At 38.8% G+C, this 14,187-nt stretch overlaps 1 protein-coding gene across 3 annotated transcripts in view; it reads left to right on the forward strand.

Moving 5' to 3' along the window:
- The window catches only part of MRPL1 (mitochondrial ribosomal protein L1), a 137,488-nt gene that overhangs the window by 44,494 nt on the left and 78,807 nt on the right, over window positions 1–14,187 (forward strand). For all 3 annotated transcript variants that reach the window (XM_077770547.1, XM_077770548.1, XM_077770549.1), the window contains one exon: window positions 11,700–11,811. In XM_077770547.1, coding sequence (XP_077626673.1) covers window positions 11,700–11,811 — 112 coding nt within the window. The remainder of the gene's footprint in view (window positions 1–11,699; window positions 11,812–14,187) is intronic.

Below are 14,187 nucleotides of genomic sequence, written 5' to 3' on the forward strand. Positions count from 1 at the left end.
CCCCCCCCCAAGTCACCTGTAGGGACGGAGGCCAAGACACAGTTCTGTCTGCTTTACTGGGGGTGTGGGCTGCGCGGGAAAGGAGTTTGATAAGTGAGTTCTGGAATGGAAGAGGTGATGTATTTGAGTGACCTACAGCTGTAAACTTGAACACTTTACAAAATACTCATTGGTGCTTTTGGGAGTACATTGTTGCAGGCGAATCTTTAACGTCCAGACCTTGCCTAATCTGCATCAACATTTATCATTTGGAGACAAATTGTGTAGTACTTCTTGGTAGCAGCTGCTTTCAGCACTTAGTAAGTTCCAGTTTATTGTCTAGGAGGATAGTTCATTTTTGGTACAATGCTTTTTTTTTGTACAGTGCTTTTTAATTTTTGTTTTGTGTTTTTGAGGCAGTGATACTTTTTGTTATTTAATTAAGGTAGCTCGTTAGGTGGAGGCAGCAGCAAGCATCACTCTCATTTTACAGAGGAAGAAACATCCTGCTAAAGTCAGTGGCAGAGGAAGAACTGAAGCTTCATTCATAAGACAGTATTTTTTTTTTTTTTTAACTGCATCCTAGGTTTTTCTTTGAGCTTCTTAGAGGAACATTTAGTGTCAAGACCAGCATTCTGTATTTGGGATAGTTGTTGCTTAAGAGTGGTGGCAAGAGATCACGACAGCTCCTGATAACTACTAAGTGAGCAAAAGGACTAATAGCATTATCTTCATTGTATGGCAGAAATAACGTTACATTAGACAAGCCAAAAGGAGAACTGAATGTTATCCTCTGCTTGCCACATTTTCTTCTCTTGGCTTCTAGGATTCCTCATTCCCATATATATATATATATTTTTTTTTCTCACCTGTCATTTCTCACATTACTGTGCTGGTTCCTCCTCCTCTTACGTTGGAATGTCTTAGGGACCAGGATCCCATCTTTCACCTTCATGTCTTCTGTATACAAGTTATTCACTCCTTGGGTGATCTCATTTAAGTGTCCTGGCTTTGACTATTGTCTATATCTTAATGACTCTCAAATTTATATTTGTTGTCTATGTCTAATGGTTCTCAAATATATATCTACAGTTGGGGCATCTCCTGAACTTTACATTCTTAAACTCATCTGCCAGTTCTAGATCTCCACTTGTGTATCTCATAAGCACGTAACACTTGTCTGAAATCAAACTCCTCATAGCCTGTGGTCATTTCCATCTCATTTGATGACAACTTCGTTGTTTCAGTTGTCTGGGCCAAAACCTCAGAATATCCTCAACTCCCTATATCCCCTATACTTCATGTTAAATAGTTGACAAATCTTGTTGCTTTTACCCTCAAAATAAAATCCAGAATCTAACTTCTCCCTCCTCTATAGCAACTACTTTGCATGCCGTTACCATTTCATGTGGATTTCTGTATATTCTCAACAAGTAATGAAATTGGTCGTATAAGAACTTAAATCATATTTCTCTTATGCTCAAAATTCTGCAAAGCCTCCCCATTTTTCTAAATATAAAGTCCTTAGAATGGCCTACAGTTGTTCTGTCTGTATTGTTATCCACTATTGAACACTTCAGACATGGCTAATCTGAATTGAGTGTGTCAAATACACGTTAGATTTTGAGGACTTAGTACCAAAAAAAGTAAAATACCTGGAGTTTTTATATTGAAAACATGTGGAAATGATAAAAATTTGTGGTATTAGCTGTAATAAAATATGTTAATTTTTATTAATTTCACTGGTTTCTTTTTTACCTTTTTTTGTGGCTACTGGAAAATTTAAAATTACACATGTAGTTTACATTATACTTCCATTGGATAGCACTGGCCGAGGGGCTTCCACATCATCTTGTGCCTGCCTAGTCCCACCGCCACTTACCCAGCTTACCTCTCTGACCTCTTCACAGCTCACTCAGTGTGCTCTAACCACACTAGCTCCCTTGCTTCCTTCCTTCCAAAGCAGCCTCCATGCTGACAGCAGTGAGCCTGATATGGGGCTTGAATTCACAAACTGCGAGAACATCACCTGAGCTAAAGTCCGACACTCAGCTGACTGAGCCATGCAGGCACCCCTACCATGTGTGATTTAAAAACAATTTTTTAAAAATATTTTTTATTTATTTCTAGGAGGGAGAGAGAGAGAGACAGCATGAGCAGGGGAGGGTCAGAGAGAGAGGGAGTCACAGACTGAAACAGGCTCCAGGCTCTGAGCTGGCCGTCAGCACAGAGCCCGACGTGGGGCTCGAACCCATGAACCCCGAGATCATGACCTAAGTGAAAGTCGGACGCTTAACCAACTAAGCCACCCAGGCGCCCCTAAAAAAATTTTTTTTAATGTTTATTTATTTTTGAGAGATAGAGACACAATGTGAGCAGGGGAGGGTCGGCACAGATCCCCACACAGGGCTCTAACTCATAAAGTGAGAGATCATGATCTGAGCTGAAGTGAGATACTCAGCTGACTGAGCCACCCAGGTGCCCCTGCCATTTACTTTTCTTGCTTAAAATTATGTTTGTGAAATTCATCCATGTATATTTATCCATTATACTGTAGATAAATGTTTGTGTTCTTTTGTACAGTTTTGCCATTATAAAAATATGATGATGATGATGATGATGATGATGACGACGATAACGACCTATTGTAATTCCAGTATAGTTGACGTAATGTGTTGTATTAGTTTCAGGTGTACAATATAGTGAGTCAGCAGTTCTATACATTACTCAGTGCTCATCATCATAAGTGTGCTGTTAAAACCTCCCCTTCACCTATATCACCCATCCCCCCATCCACCTCCCCTCTGGTAACCATCAGTTTCTTCTCTATAGTTAAGAGTCTGTTTTTTAGGTTTTATCTCTTCTGCATTTGTTTTGTTTCTTAAATTTCACATATGGGTGAAATCGTATGGTATTGGTCTTTCTCTGACTTCACATGCCATTAAAATTTCCTTTTTTTTTTTTTAACCTTTTTAAAAAGTTTATTCATTTGTTTTGTGAGAAAGCAAGCATGAGCAGGGGAGGGGCAGAGAGGAAGGGAGGGAGAGAATCAGAATCAGGCTCTGTGCACTAGTGGTGTGGAGCCCCATGTGGGGCTCAATCTCACAAACTGAGATCATGACCTTAGCTGAAATCAAGAGTCTGCTGCCTAACCTGCTGAGCCACTCAGGCACCCCACCGTTATAATTTCTAGATTCATCCATGTTGTTGCAAACGGCACGATTTCATTCTCTATGGCTGAGTATTATTTCTTTTCTCCTTTTTTTAAATTTTATTTGAGTGGGGCAGAGATGGGCAAAGGGACAGAGGGGAAGAGAGAGAATCCCAACCAGTCTCCATGCTCAGTGCAGAGTCCAATGTGGGGCTCGATCCCATGACCCTGGAATCATGACCTGAACTGAAATCACTAGTTGGACGCTCAATTGACTGAGCCACCCAGGTGCCCCTTAATTATTTTTTAAGTAGCCTTCCATGCCCAATGTGAGGCTTGGACTCATGAACCCGCAGTCAAGATTTGATACTCCAGTACCACACTGTTTTCATTATTGCAGATTTGTAGTATATTTTGAAATCTTGGAGTGTGATGCCTCTAGTTTTGTTTTTCTTTTTCAAGATTGCTTTGGCTCTTCAGGATCTTTTGTAGTTCCATACAAATTTTAGGATTATTCTATTTCTGTGAAAAATGCTTTTAGTATTTTGATAGGGATTGTGTTAAGTCTGTAGGTTGCTTTTCGTAGTATGGACATTTAAACAACATTTGTTCTTCCAATCCTTGAACATGGAATATGTTTCCATTTGTTTGTGTCCTCTTCAGCTTCTTTCATCAGTGTTTTATAGTTTTTAGAGTATAGGTCTTTCACCTCTTTGGTTAAATTTATTCCTTCGTATTTTATTATTTTTTTGTTGCCATTGTAAATGGGACTGTTTTCTTAATTTCTCTTTCTTCATTATTAATGTATAGACAGGCAGTGGATTTCTGTATATTGACTTTGTGTCCTGTGACCTTACTGAATTCATTATCAGTTATAGTAGTTTTTTAGTGGAGTCTTTTGGGTTTTCTGTATAAAGTGTCGCATCACCTGCAAATAGGGGAAAGTTTAACTTCTTCCTTTGGATCTTTTTATTTCTTATTATTGTCTGATTGCTGTGACCAGGACTTCCAGTAATATGTTGAATAAAAGTGGTGAGAATGGACATCCTTGTCTTGTTCCTGACCTTAGGGGGAAAGCTCTGTTTTTCCCCATTGAGGGTGATGTTAGCTATGGGTTTTTCATATAAGACATTTATTATGTTCAGGTATGTTCCCTCTAAACCTACTTTGTGGAGGGTTTTTATCTTGACAGGATGTTGTACTTTGTCAAATGCTTTTTCTGCATCTGTTGAAATGATGCTATGTTTTTTTTATCCCTTCTCTTATTGATGTGATATATCATGTTGATTGATTTGAGAACATTGAACTACCCTTGCATCACAGGAATAAATCCCACTTGATCATGGTAAATGAGTTTTTTAATGTATTGTTGGATTCATTTTACTAATGTTTTATTGAAGAGTTTTGCATCTATGTTCATCAGGGATATTAGCCTGTAGTTCTCTCTTTTTTGTAGTGTCGTTATTCTCATTTCAACATCTGGGTGATGCTAGCCTCATAGAATTAATTTGGATGCTTTCCTTCCTTTTGAACTTTTGGAATAGTTTGAGAAGAATAGGTAAATCTTCTTTAAGTGTTTGGTAGAATTTATCTGTGAAGCCATTGGGTCTTGGACTTTCGTTTGTTTTTTGGAATTTTGATTACTGATTCAATTTCATTGCTGGTAATCTGTTTATTTTCTGTTTCTTTCGACTTCAGTTTTGGTAGATTATATGTTTCTAGGAATTTACCCATTTTTCTATGTAGTCCAATTTGTTGGCATATGGGTTTTCATTACACTCTCATAATCCTTTGTATTTCTGTGGTGTCAGTTGTCATTTCTCCTCTTTCATTTCTGATTTTCTTTGAGTTCTTTCTCTCTCTCTTTCTCTGATGAGTCTGGCTCCAGGTTTATCAATTTTGTTGATGTTTCAGAGAACCACCTCCTGGTTTCTGTTTTTTTCTTTTTTTTTCATTTATTTCTGCTTTAATCTTCATTATTTTATTTCTTTTGCTGTTTGTGAGTTTTGTTTGTTTTTCCTTCTCTAGCTCCTTTAGGTATATGATTAGGTTGTTTTTTTGAGATAGACTTGTATTGCTATAAACTTTCCTCTTAGAACAGCTTCTGGGGACGCCTGGGTGGCTCAGTCAGTTAAGCGTCCCACTTCGGCTCAGGTCATGATCTCACGGTTCGTGTGTTTGAGCCCCACGTTGGGCTCTGTGTTGACGGCTAGCTCAGAGCCTGGATGGAGCCTGTTTCAGATTCTGTATATCTCTCTCTCTCTGCCCCTCCCCTACTCACACTGTCTCTCTCTCTCAGAAATAAATTTAAAAAACATTAAAAACAAACAAACAAACAGCATTTGCTGCCTCCCAGAGATTTTTGACCATTGTGTTTTCATTTCCATTTGTGTGCATGTATTCTTTGATTTCCTCTTTGATTTCTTGGTTGACCTATTCATTGTTTAGTAGTGTGTTATTTAACCTTCATGTATTTGTGTTTTTTCCAGATTTTTTCTTGTGGTTGATTTCTAGTTTCATAGTGTTGTGGTCAGAAAAGATGCATGGTATAACTTCGATCTTTTTTAATTTGTTGAGACTTGCTTTTGTGGCCTAATGTGTGACTTATTTTGTAGAATTTTCCATGTTCTGAATATATCTGTTAGATCCATCTTGTCCAATGTGTCATTTAAAACCACAGTTTCCTTGTTGATGTTCTGTTTGGTTGATCTTTCATTGATGTAAGTGAGATGTTAAAGTCCCCTACTATTATTATTACTGTTGATTGCTCCTTTTGTGTTTGTTATTCTTTGCTTTATGTATTGGGTGCTTGTTGCATGCATATTTCCAATTGTTATATCTTCTTGTTCTGTTTTCCCCTTTATGATTATACAGGGTCAGTCTTTTTTCTTTCTTTCTTTCTTTCTTTCTTTCTTTCTTTCTTTCTTTCTTTCTTGTTTTAAAGTCAGTTTTATCCAATATAAATATTGCTACCCAGGCTTTCTTTTCACTTCTATTTGCATGATAAATGCTTTTCCATACCTTCACTTTTAACCTGCACATACCTTTTTTTTTTCTTTTTAAGTAAACCCTACCCCACTGTAGGGTGCGAAAACATGACCCTGAGATCAAGAGTCTCATGTTCTGATTGAGCCAGATATGGCACCCCAATCTGCACATCTTTAGGTCTGAAATGAGTCTCTCGTAGCCGCATATAGATGGATGTTGGTTTTTTATCCATTTTGTTGCTCTGTCTTTTGACTAGAGTGTATATTCCATTTATTCAAAGTAATTGTTGATAGGTATGTACTTATTGCCATTCTGTTACTTGTTTTATGGTTCTTTTTGGAGTTGTTCTTTGCTTCTTCTCTCATGCTTTGTTGGCTCTCTTTAGTGATATACTTGGATTCCTTTCTCTTTATTTTTGCATATTTATTGCTGGTTTTGATCTCTGGTTTCCATTAGGTTTATATATAACATCTTATGCATACAGCAGTCTAAATTAATTTGATTATTGCTTAAGTTAGAACCCATTCTTTATTCCTCTCCTCACACTTTATAGGTATATGGTGCCATACCTTACATGCTTTTATTTTGTGAATTCCTTGACTGATTTTTATAGGTGAACTTATTTTTACTGCTTTTTTGTTTCCTACTTTTCTTACTCTTACTTACGGTCTTTGCCTTCCACTCAAAGAGTCCCTTTTAACATTCTTTTACTTTTTTTTTTAAATGTTTTATTTATTTCTAGGAGAGAGAGAGAGGGACAGCATGAGCAGGGGAGGGTCAGAGAGAGAGGGAGTCACAGACTCTGAAACAGGCTCCAGGCTCCGAGCTGGCAGTCAGCACAGAGCCTGATGCGGGGCTCGAACCTGCAAACCGCGAGATCATGACCTAAGTGAAAGTTGGATGCTTAACCGACTAAGCCACTCAGGCGCCCCCCTTTTAACATTCTTATAAGGCTGATTTACTGGTCATGACTTCCTTTAATTTTTGTTTGGGAAACTGTCTCCCTCTATTTTGAAAGATAACTTTGCTGGATACAGTATTCTTGGCTGCAGTTTTTTTCCCCCCACAGCACTTTGAATATATCTAGCACTCCCTTCTTACCTGCAAAGTTTGTGCTGAAAAATCTGCTGATAGCCTTATGGAGTTTCCTTTGGATGTAACTTTTCTGTTGTTGCTTCTAAAACTTTTTCTTAATTATTATTATTTTTTGCCATTTTATTTGGTCTTGATGTGGACCTTCTTGGTTTGATTTTGTTTGGAGATCTCTGCACCTCCTGCATCTGGATTTTTGGTTTTTCTCCCCCAGATTTACAGTTTTTCAGCTATTATTTTTTCAAGTAATTTTCTACCTCCTTTTCTTTCTTCTGGGATTCTTATAATGTGAATGGTATTACGCCTGATGGTGTTGCTGAGTTCCCTAAGTCTATTTTCATATTTATTATTATTACTTTTTCTCTTTTTTAGTTTTATTGCTTTTCATTACTCTGTCCTCCAGGTCACTACTGTTTTCCATCTAGTGTATTTTTAATTTCAGTTATTGAGTTTTTCATCTTGTTTCTTTTGTTGTTGTTGTTTTCTATCTCTTTGTTAAAGGTCTTACTGAAATTCTTTACTCTTTTCTCAAGCCTAATGAGTTATATTTATGACCATTACTTTAAATTCTTGGGATGCCTGGGTGACAAGGTTGATTAAGCATCTGACTTTGGTTCAGGTCATGATCTCATGGTCTGTGGGTTTGAGCCCCATGTTGGGCTCTCTGCTGACAGCTCAAAGCTTGGAGCCTGCTTCGGATTCTGTGTCTCTCTCTCTCTCTCTCTGTGTCCCACTCCCACTTGTGCTCTGTCTCTCTCTCAAAAATAAACATTAACATTTTTAAAAAATTCTCTATGAGACATATTACTTATCTCCATTTTTTAAAGTCTCTTGTTGTGAATTTTGCCCTGTTCTTTCATTTGGGAAACAATACTCATCTATCTCCGTATTCTGTCTAACTCTCTGTGTCTGTTTTTGCACGTTAGAAAAGGTAGCTATGTCTCCTGCTCTTGAAAGTAGGGTATTATGAAGAATCGATTTTGTAGTGCTGTGCAATGCAATGTCAAGGTCCCCTATTCACCAGAACCTGGCACTTCAGGCGTGTCTCCTGTGAGTGTTGAATGTGCCCTGCTGTTGTGGCTGAGCCATGTTTGCATTCAGTTCAGTCATCTGTAGTGGCTGTCTTTGTCTTTTATGGGCAGGGTCTGATCCCTGTCATGTTGATGGGCCAGTCTGGGGTCACCTTGGGCTTAAATTGAGTCAGGTCAGATGTTTGCTAGAGATTCAGGGGCATCTAACTAGAGGTGAAAATAGGAGTAGGGTGGTTGGTGCCAGCAAAGTCTGAGTTGGCAGGGCAGGGCCTCCAGAACCAGGGCCTGAGTCAGGTTGCGTTGGAGGGAGCAGATCCACAGAAGTGCTCGGGGTAGGGATGCATGGTGCTAGCAGCATTTGTGTGAATCTGCCGTGCTTGGAAGGAGCATGTCAGCAGGAGAACCAGGGGCAGGGTCCGCTGTTAGCAAGTGTTGGCATTGTGCCGGTTCCAAAAGGTGTTGGTGTGTTTATGCAGAGGGTGAGGCATGGAAATTGCTTATCAGCAGTTTTGTTCCTAGAGAAGTCTCTCAAGGATCCCTGGCTCTCCAGCACACACTGAGATTTGTATAAACATATCTCCCTCTCATATACCTGAGGTAGTGTTCAAGCTGCTGTTTCTGTGCTCTGTCTCCATGGGGCTGTTTGTTGTGCAGTCTCTTTAAGGGAAGGGACTCAGTTTCCTTTTGCCCTCCTGGCTCTGCCACCTGTCTGTCCCTTGAGCTTGCAGATTTCTTTTAAAGTTCCAAATGTTAAGCCTCGCTGATTGTAAGAACTCTGGAAATTTAGTCCCTCTCGTTTTCAAAGCCAAATGTTAATGGGGATTGATCTTCCTCCCATGGGCTCCCTTGGTGTGAGGGTCTGCTTCTCTGCTTTCTCTGTGCCCATGGCGTTCCTTCCTCTTGTGGACAGTCTTGCAGCTCCATTTAGCTCCCAACTGCATCTCTGTCCTTCCTACCATCTTCAAAGGGTCCTCTTCTCTGCATTTAGCTGTGGAGAGTCTGTTCTGCCAATCTTTGGGTCATTTTCTGGGCTATTTACACTGTTACCTAATTGTATCCCTGGGACGAGATGAGCTTATGGTCCTCCTACTTTGCCATCTTTCCCAGAAGTCTCCTGATGTTATGATGATGTTATTTTTGTGCATGTCTCTTAGTTCCTCTAGGGCATATTCCTAGAAGTGGAATTACTGCATCACTGATACGTGTATGCCTAGCCTTATTGAGTTATGCCATATTACTTTCCATAATGTATTCCAATTCATACTCTTATCTGCTATGTATAAAATTTATCCTTGGGGCGCCTGGGTGGCTTAGTCGGTTAAGCGTCCGACTTTCGCTTAGGTCATGATCTCGCGGTTCGTGGGTTCGAGCCCCGTGTCGGGCTCTGTGCTGACTGCCAGCTCAGAGCCTGGGGCCTGTTTCGGAGTCTGTGACTCCTTCTCTCTCTGACCCTCTCCTGCTCACGCTGTCTCTCTCTCTCTCTCTCCTAGAAATAAATAAAACATTAAAAAAAATTAAAAAAAATTTATCCTTAACATTTCAGCAACCCCAGGCTTTTTAAAAAAGGTTTGGCCCGTCTGATGTATGGAAAACATTGCTACTGAAATTATCTCATCTAAAAACTGTTACCTGTCCACAATTAAATCAAAGCACTGTTTTCTTTATTGAAGAAGTCTTGTGAAAACAATATTGTCAGGTGCAGTAAAATACTTAGGGATGTGGTTGATTTACATGCTGGTGTAGTTTTAATTTACAGACCCAATGACCAATCTTTATTTATTTATTTATTTTTTTACAAATAGTTTATTGTCAAATTAGTTTCCACATNACAATGACCAATCTTTAAATAGCAATGTCAAATGATATTTTATTGTGGTTTAAATTAATATTTACGTGATTACAAATGACACTGTGCATTTTTCCATGCATTCATGCATCATTTATGTTGCCTTTCCAGTTAGAAGCTCGTTAGTCTCTTTTGTTTACTTTTTAATTGGGTTGATATTGCATATTCAGGATATTAATTCTTTGTTATATATGTTGCTATTCTCTCAATTTTTGGCTTGTGTTTTACTTTTTTTAAAAAATATTTTTATTTCTAGGAGAGAGAGAGAGAGACAGCGTGAGCAGGGGAGGGTCAGAGAGAGAGGGAGATACAGACTCTGAAATAGGCTCCAGGCTCTGAGCTGGCAGTCAGCACAGAGCCCGACGCGGGGCTCGAACCCACGAACCGCGGGATCATGACCTAAGCGAAAGTCGGACGCTTAACCGACTAAGCCACCCAGGCGCCCCTGTCTTTCACTTTTTTAATAAAGAGATATTCTTAACACTAATAAGTCACTTTTTGGCTAGTGCTTTTGTGTTTTGTTTGTGAAATTGGTCCCACCCAAATGATCAAAAAATACTTACCTGTATTCCGAAAGCTTTTAGTTTTGCCATTCAAATGTAAATCCTTAGTCCATCCAGATTTGATTGGGGTGTGTGTGTGTGTGTGTGTGTGTGTGTGTGTGTGTTATGAGATAGGGATCTAAATCTATTCTTTTCCCTATGAATAATCTCTTAACACCACTTAATTGAATTCTTTGCACAGTGATCTACAATAACATTTGCCATATTTCAGATATCCACATGTGTATGGGTCTGTTGCTGGGCTGTTTTTGTTTTATTAATTTGTCTTTCTATACCTGTGCCAAAGCAAAGTGTCTTAATTACCATAGCTTCCTAATACGTTGATCTCTGGTAAGGCGATTCTCTCCACTTAGCTGTTACTCTTCAGAAGTACATTGGACAACTCTGTGAATGTATTATATATATAAAAGGAAAAAGTTTAAATTATTACTAAGAAATTCAGGATATATATTCCATAGTAACAGAGCTAACACATGCTGTTGAACCTGAACTGCATTAAGTTAAAAATAAATGAAGATGGGGCACCTGGCTGGCTCAGTCAACAGTGCATATGATTGTAGATTTCAGAGTTGTACGTTTGAGCTGCACATTGGATGTAGAGATGACTTACAAATAAAATCTTAAAAAAAAAAATGAAGACAGATTGATCAATTAGATGTTTACTTGGCTTTAGTTTCAAGTATTGCAGCTTGTACTATTACACTTAAAAAACTTTTTGTAATGTTTATTTATTTTTGAGAGAGAGAGAGACAGACTACAAGCAGGGGAGGGGCAGAGAGAGAGGAAGACACAGAATCCGAAGCAGGCTCCAGGCTCCAGAGCCTGACGTGGGGCCCAGACTCAAAAACCTGGAGATCATGACCTCAACTGAAGTCAGACGCTTTACCATCTGAGCTGCTGAGGCGCCCCACTATTAGATTTTTTAAAGAATGGTTGAAACTCATAAAGTAGTGAATATTTTTGGGTTTTTTTGTTTGTTTTGGAAAACATTGAATAAGAATGTAAAAATTATGAATGTAATGGTTAATGTATGTTTTCTTTCTTTCAAGTCTTGATACATCATCAAAAATATAGTCTTTCCAAGATGGCTTTTAAAACACCTCTCTATCCTTGTTCTGTAAATGTTTGGGTGCCCAGCAGATATTATGCTGCTGCTTCAAAGTAAGTATATATATTTTTAATTCATTTTGTTTGCTTTCATTTAAAATTTTGATTAAAAAACATTATGCTTTGTCCCATAAATATGTACAGGGACATATAGTTGTGAAAGTTTATAATTTCTGCTTCTTTGACCTTTTATAGTCTTAAAGGAAAAATATGACTTATTATAATAATACTTAATATATATTGAACACTGACTTTCAATAATTATTTTCCACAGCTACTTTATGTGCAAGTTGTTATTATAATGTTCTGTTTTGAGTTGAAAAGCAAGGCACTGATAGATTAGGTAACTTGTCTAAGGTCACAGAGCTGGTAAGTATTGGAGCTAAGATTTGTGACATAATAAGAAATATAATATTGGTCTCTGCTCACAGTGCCTGAAACAGAGCTCCTAAAAACCCTTGTGATTTTCTGGGTGATAGGAGCATCTTTTGTTCTAATAAGGCAGATCTTGGTGGGCTTTTAGATGAGGGCTAGTCACCAGAAAGACCAAGCCATGATTAGAATCTTTCAGCCCCACCTGTCATCCAGGGAAGAGAGAGATGCCAGAGATTGAGTTCATAATTGATTATGCCTCCATAAAAATCCCAGTACTATGAGGTTCTAAGAGTTTCTGGTTTCTGAGAGTTCTGGATATATATGTGTGCCAGAAGGGTGACCCACCCAGACCCAGTGGGAGGACAAACTCTTGTACTACAGATTCTTCTGGACCTTCCCCTGTGTCCCTGTTTGACTGTATCCTTTATCATATCTTTAATTATATAATAAACTGGTAAATGTTAGGTGTTTCTTTGAGTTCTGTGAACTCTTCTAGTAATTTATGAAAAATTTGTGTGGGGGGTCACAGGACCCCTTGATTTCTAGCCATTTGGCCAGAAATACCAGAGGCCCTCAACTGCAATTGGCATCTGAAGTGGGGACAGTCTTGTGGGACTGAGTCCTTAACTTGTGGGATCTGATGCAAAATCCAGGTAAATAGTAACAGAATTGTCTTCAATTGTTGGTTTGTTGGCTGATGTCAGATAATTGGTTGGTGTAGGAAAAAAAACCCCATACATTTAATGTCAGAATTGTTTCTTCTTTAACTGTTTTCCTTGTTCTGCATCTTGTTTGCTTGCTTACTTTTAATCTAACAATGTATTTTGGGGGTGCCTGGGTGACTTGGTTAAGCATCCGACTCCTGATTTAAGCACAGGTCATGATCTTATTGTTAATGGGTTCAAGACTCACATCGGGCTCCTCCACGCTAAACAGCATGGAGCCTGTTTGAGATCCTCTGTCTTTGCCCTTCCTCTGCATATGCTTTCTCTTTCTCTCTCAAAATAAATAAATAAACTTAAAAAAAAACCAAATGATATATCTTGGAGATAGTTTCAGATGGAGCTGTCTAGTTATTTTTTTTAATTGAGGTATAATTGACACATAACATATTAGTGTCAGATGGACAACATAATGATTCAATATTTGTATATTTTGGGTAATCCCCACAGCAGTAAGTCTAGTTAATGCACTTTCTTTTCTTGTGATGAGAGCTTCTGAAGAGTTACCCTCTTAGCAATTGTCAGACAGACAATACAGTGTTATTAACTATAGTCACCATGCTGTATATTACATCTCCATGATATTTTATTTTATTTAAAAAATTTTTTAAATGTTTTATTTATTGCTGAGAGAGACACACACACAGAGTGAGCAGGGGAGGGTCAGAGAGAGAGGGAGATACAGGATCTGAAGCAGGCTCCAGGCTCTGAGCTAACCATCAGCACAGAGCCCGATGCGGGACTTGAACCCACGAATGGTGAGATCATGATCTGAGCCGAAGTCGGACGCTTAACTGACTGAGCCACCCAGGCGCCCCTGTTTTTTTTTTTTTGTTGTTGTTGTTTTTAATCAGGATCTGCTACAGGGTGGAGAGGCTTATGCTTGCTTCCTTCTTCTCTTGTCGTCTGGAATCTCTTCACTTCTCTGTGTATGTGCATATCTTGCCAGTGGCAGATCCTGATAAAGAAAGGCTACTTGATTATCTCTGACTCTGGTTCTGTTTCTCTGTTGATAATAGGTTCTTTTTTCATGTATCTCAAAATTTTTTGACTGTTGAACATCTTGTGTAGAACAGTTGAAACCAAAGTACCTAGTATTTATGCCTGGGAATGCACATGTCTCTTCTTGTCACAGTGTTGAATCAGTCCAGTCAGAAGTTGAGCTAGGTTTTGGTTTTGTTGTTGCTATGGTTACCACCAGCTTCAAATTTCTGTACTTTACCTTGTGCTTAAGGTGGGGGCTGGGTTGCTGGAGGTTTTTCTCAGCATTCTTGTTTTATGTCCTGTTTTCTGCCTTGCCTGTGCAGCTGTGGCTGGGGGGGGGGGGGCCGCT

Source organism: Crocuta crocuta, unplaced genomic scaffold, assembly GCF_008692635.1.
Source record: "Crocuta crocuta isolate KB4526 unplaced genomic scaffold, BGI_CrCroc_1.0 scaffold236, whole genome shotgun sequence".
Taxonomy (NCBI): Eukaryota; Metazoa; Chordata; class Mammalia; order Carnivora; family Hyaenidae; genus Crocuta; species Crocuta crocuta.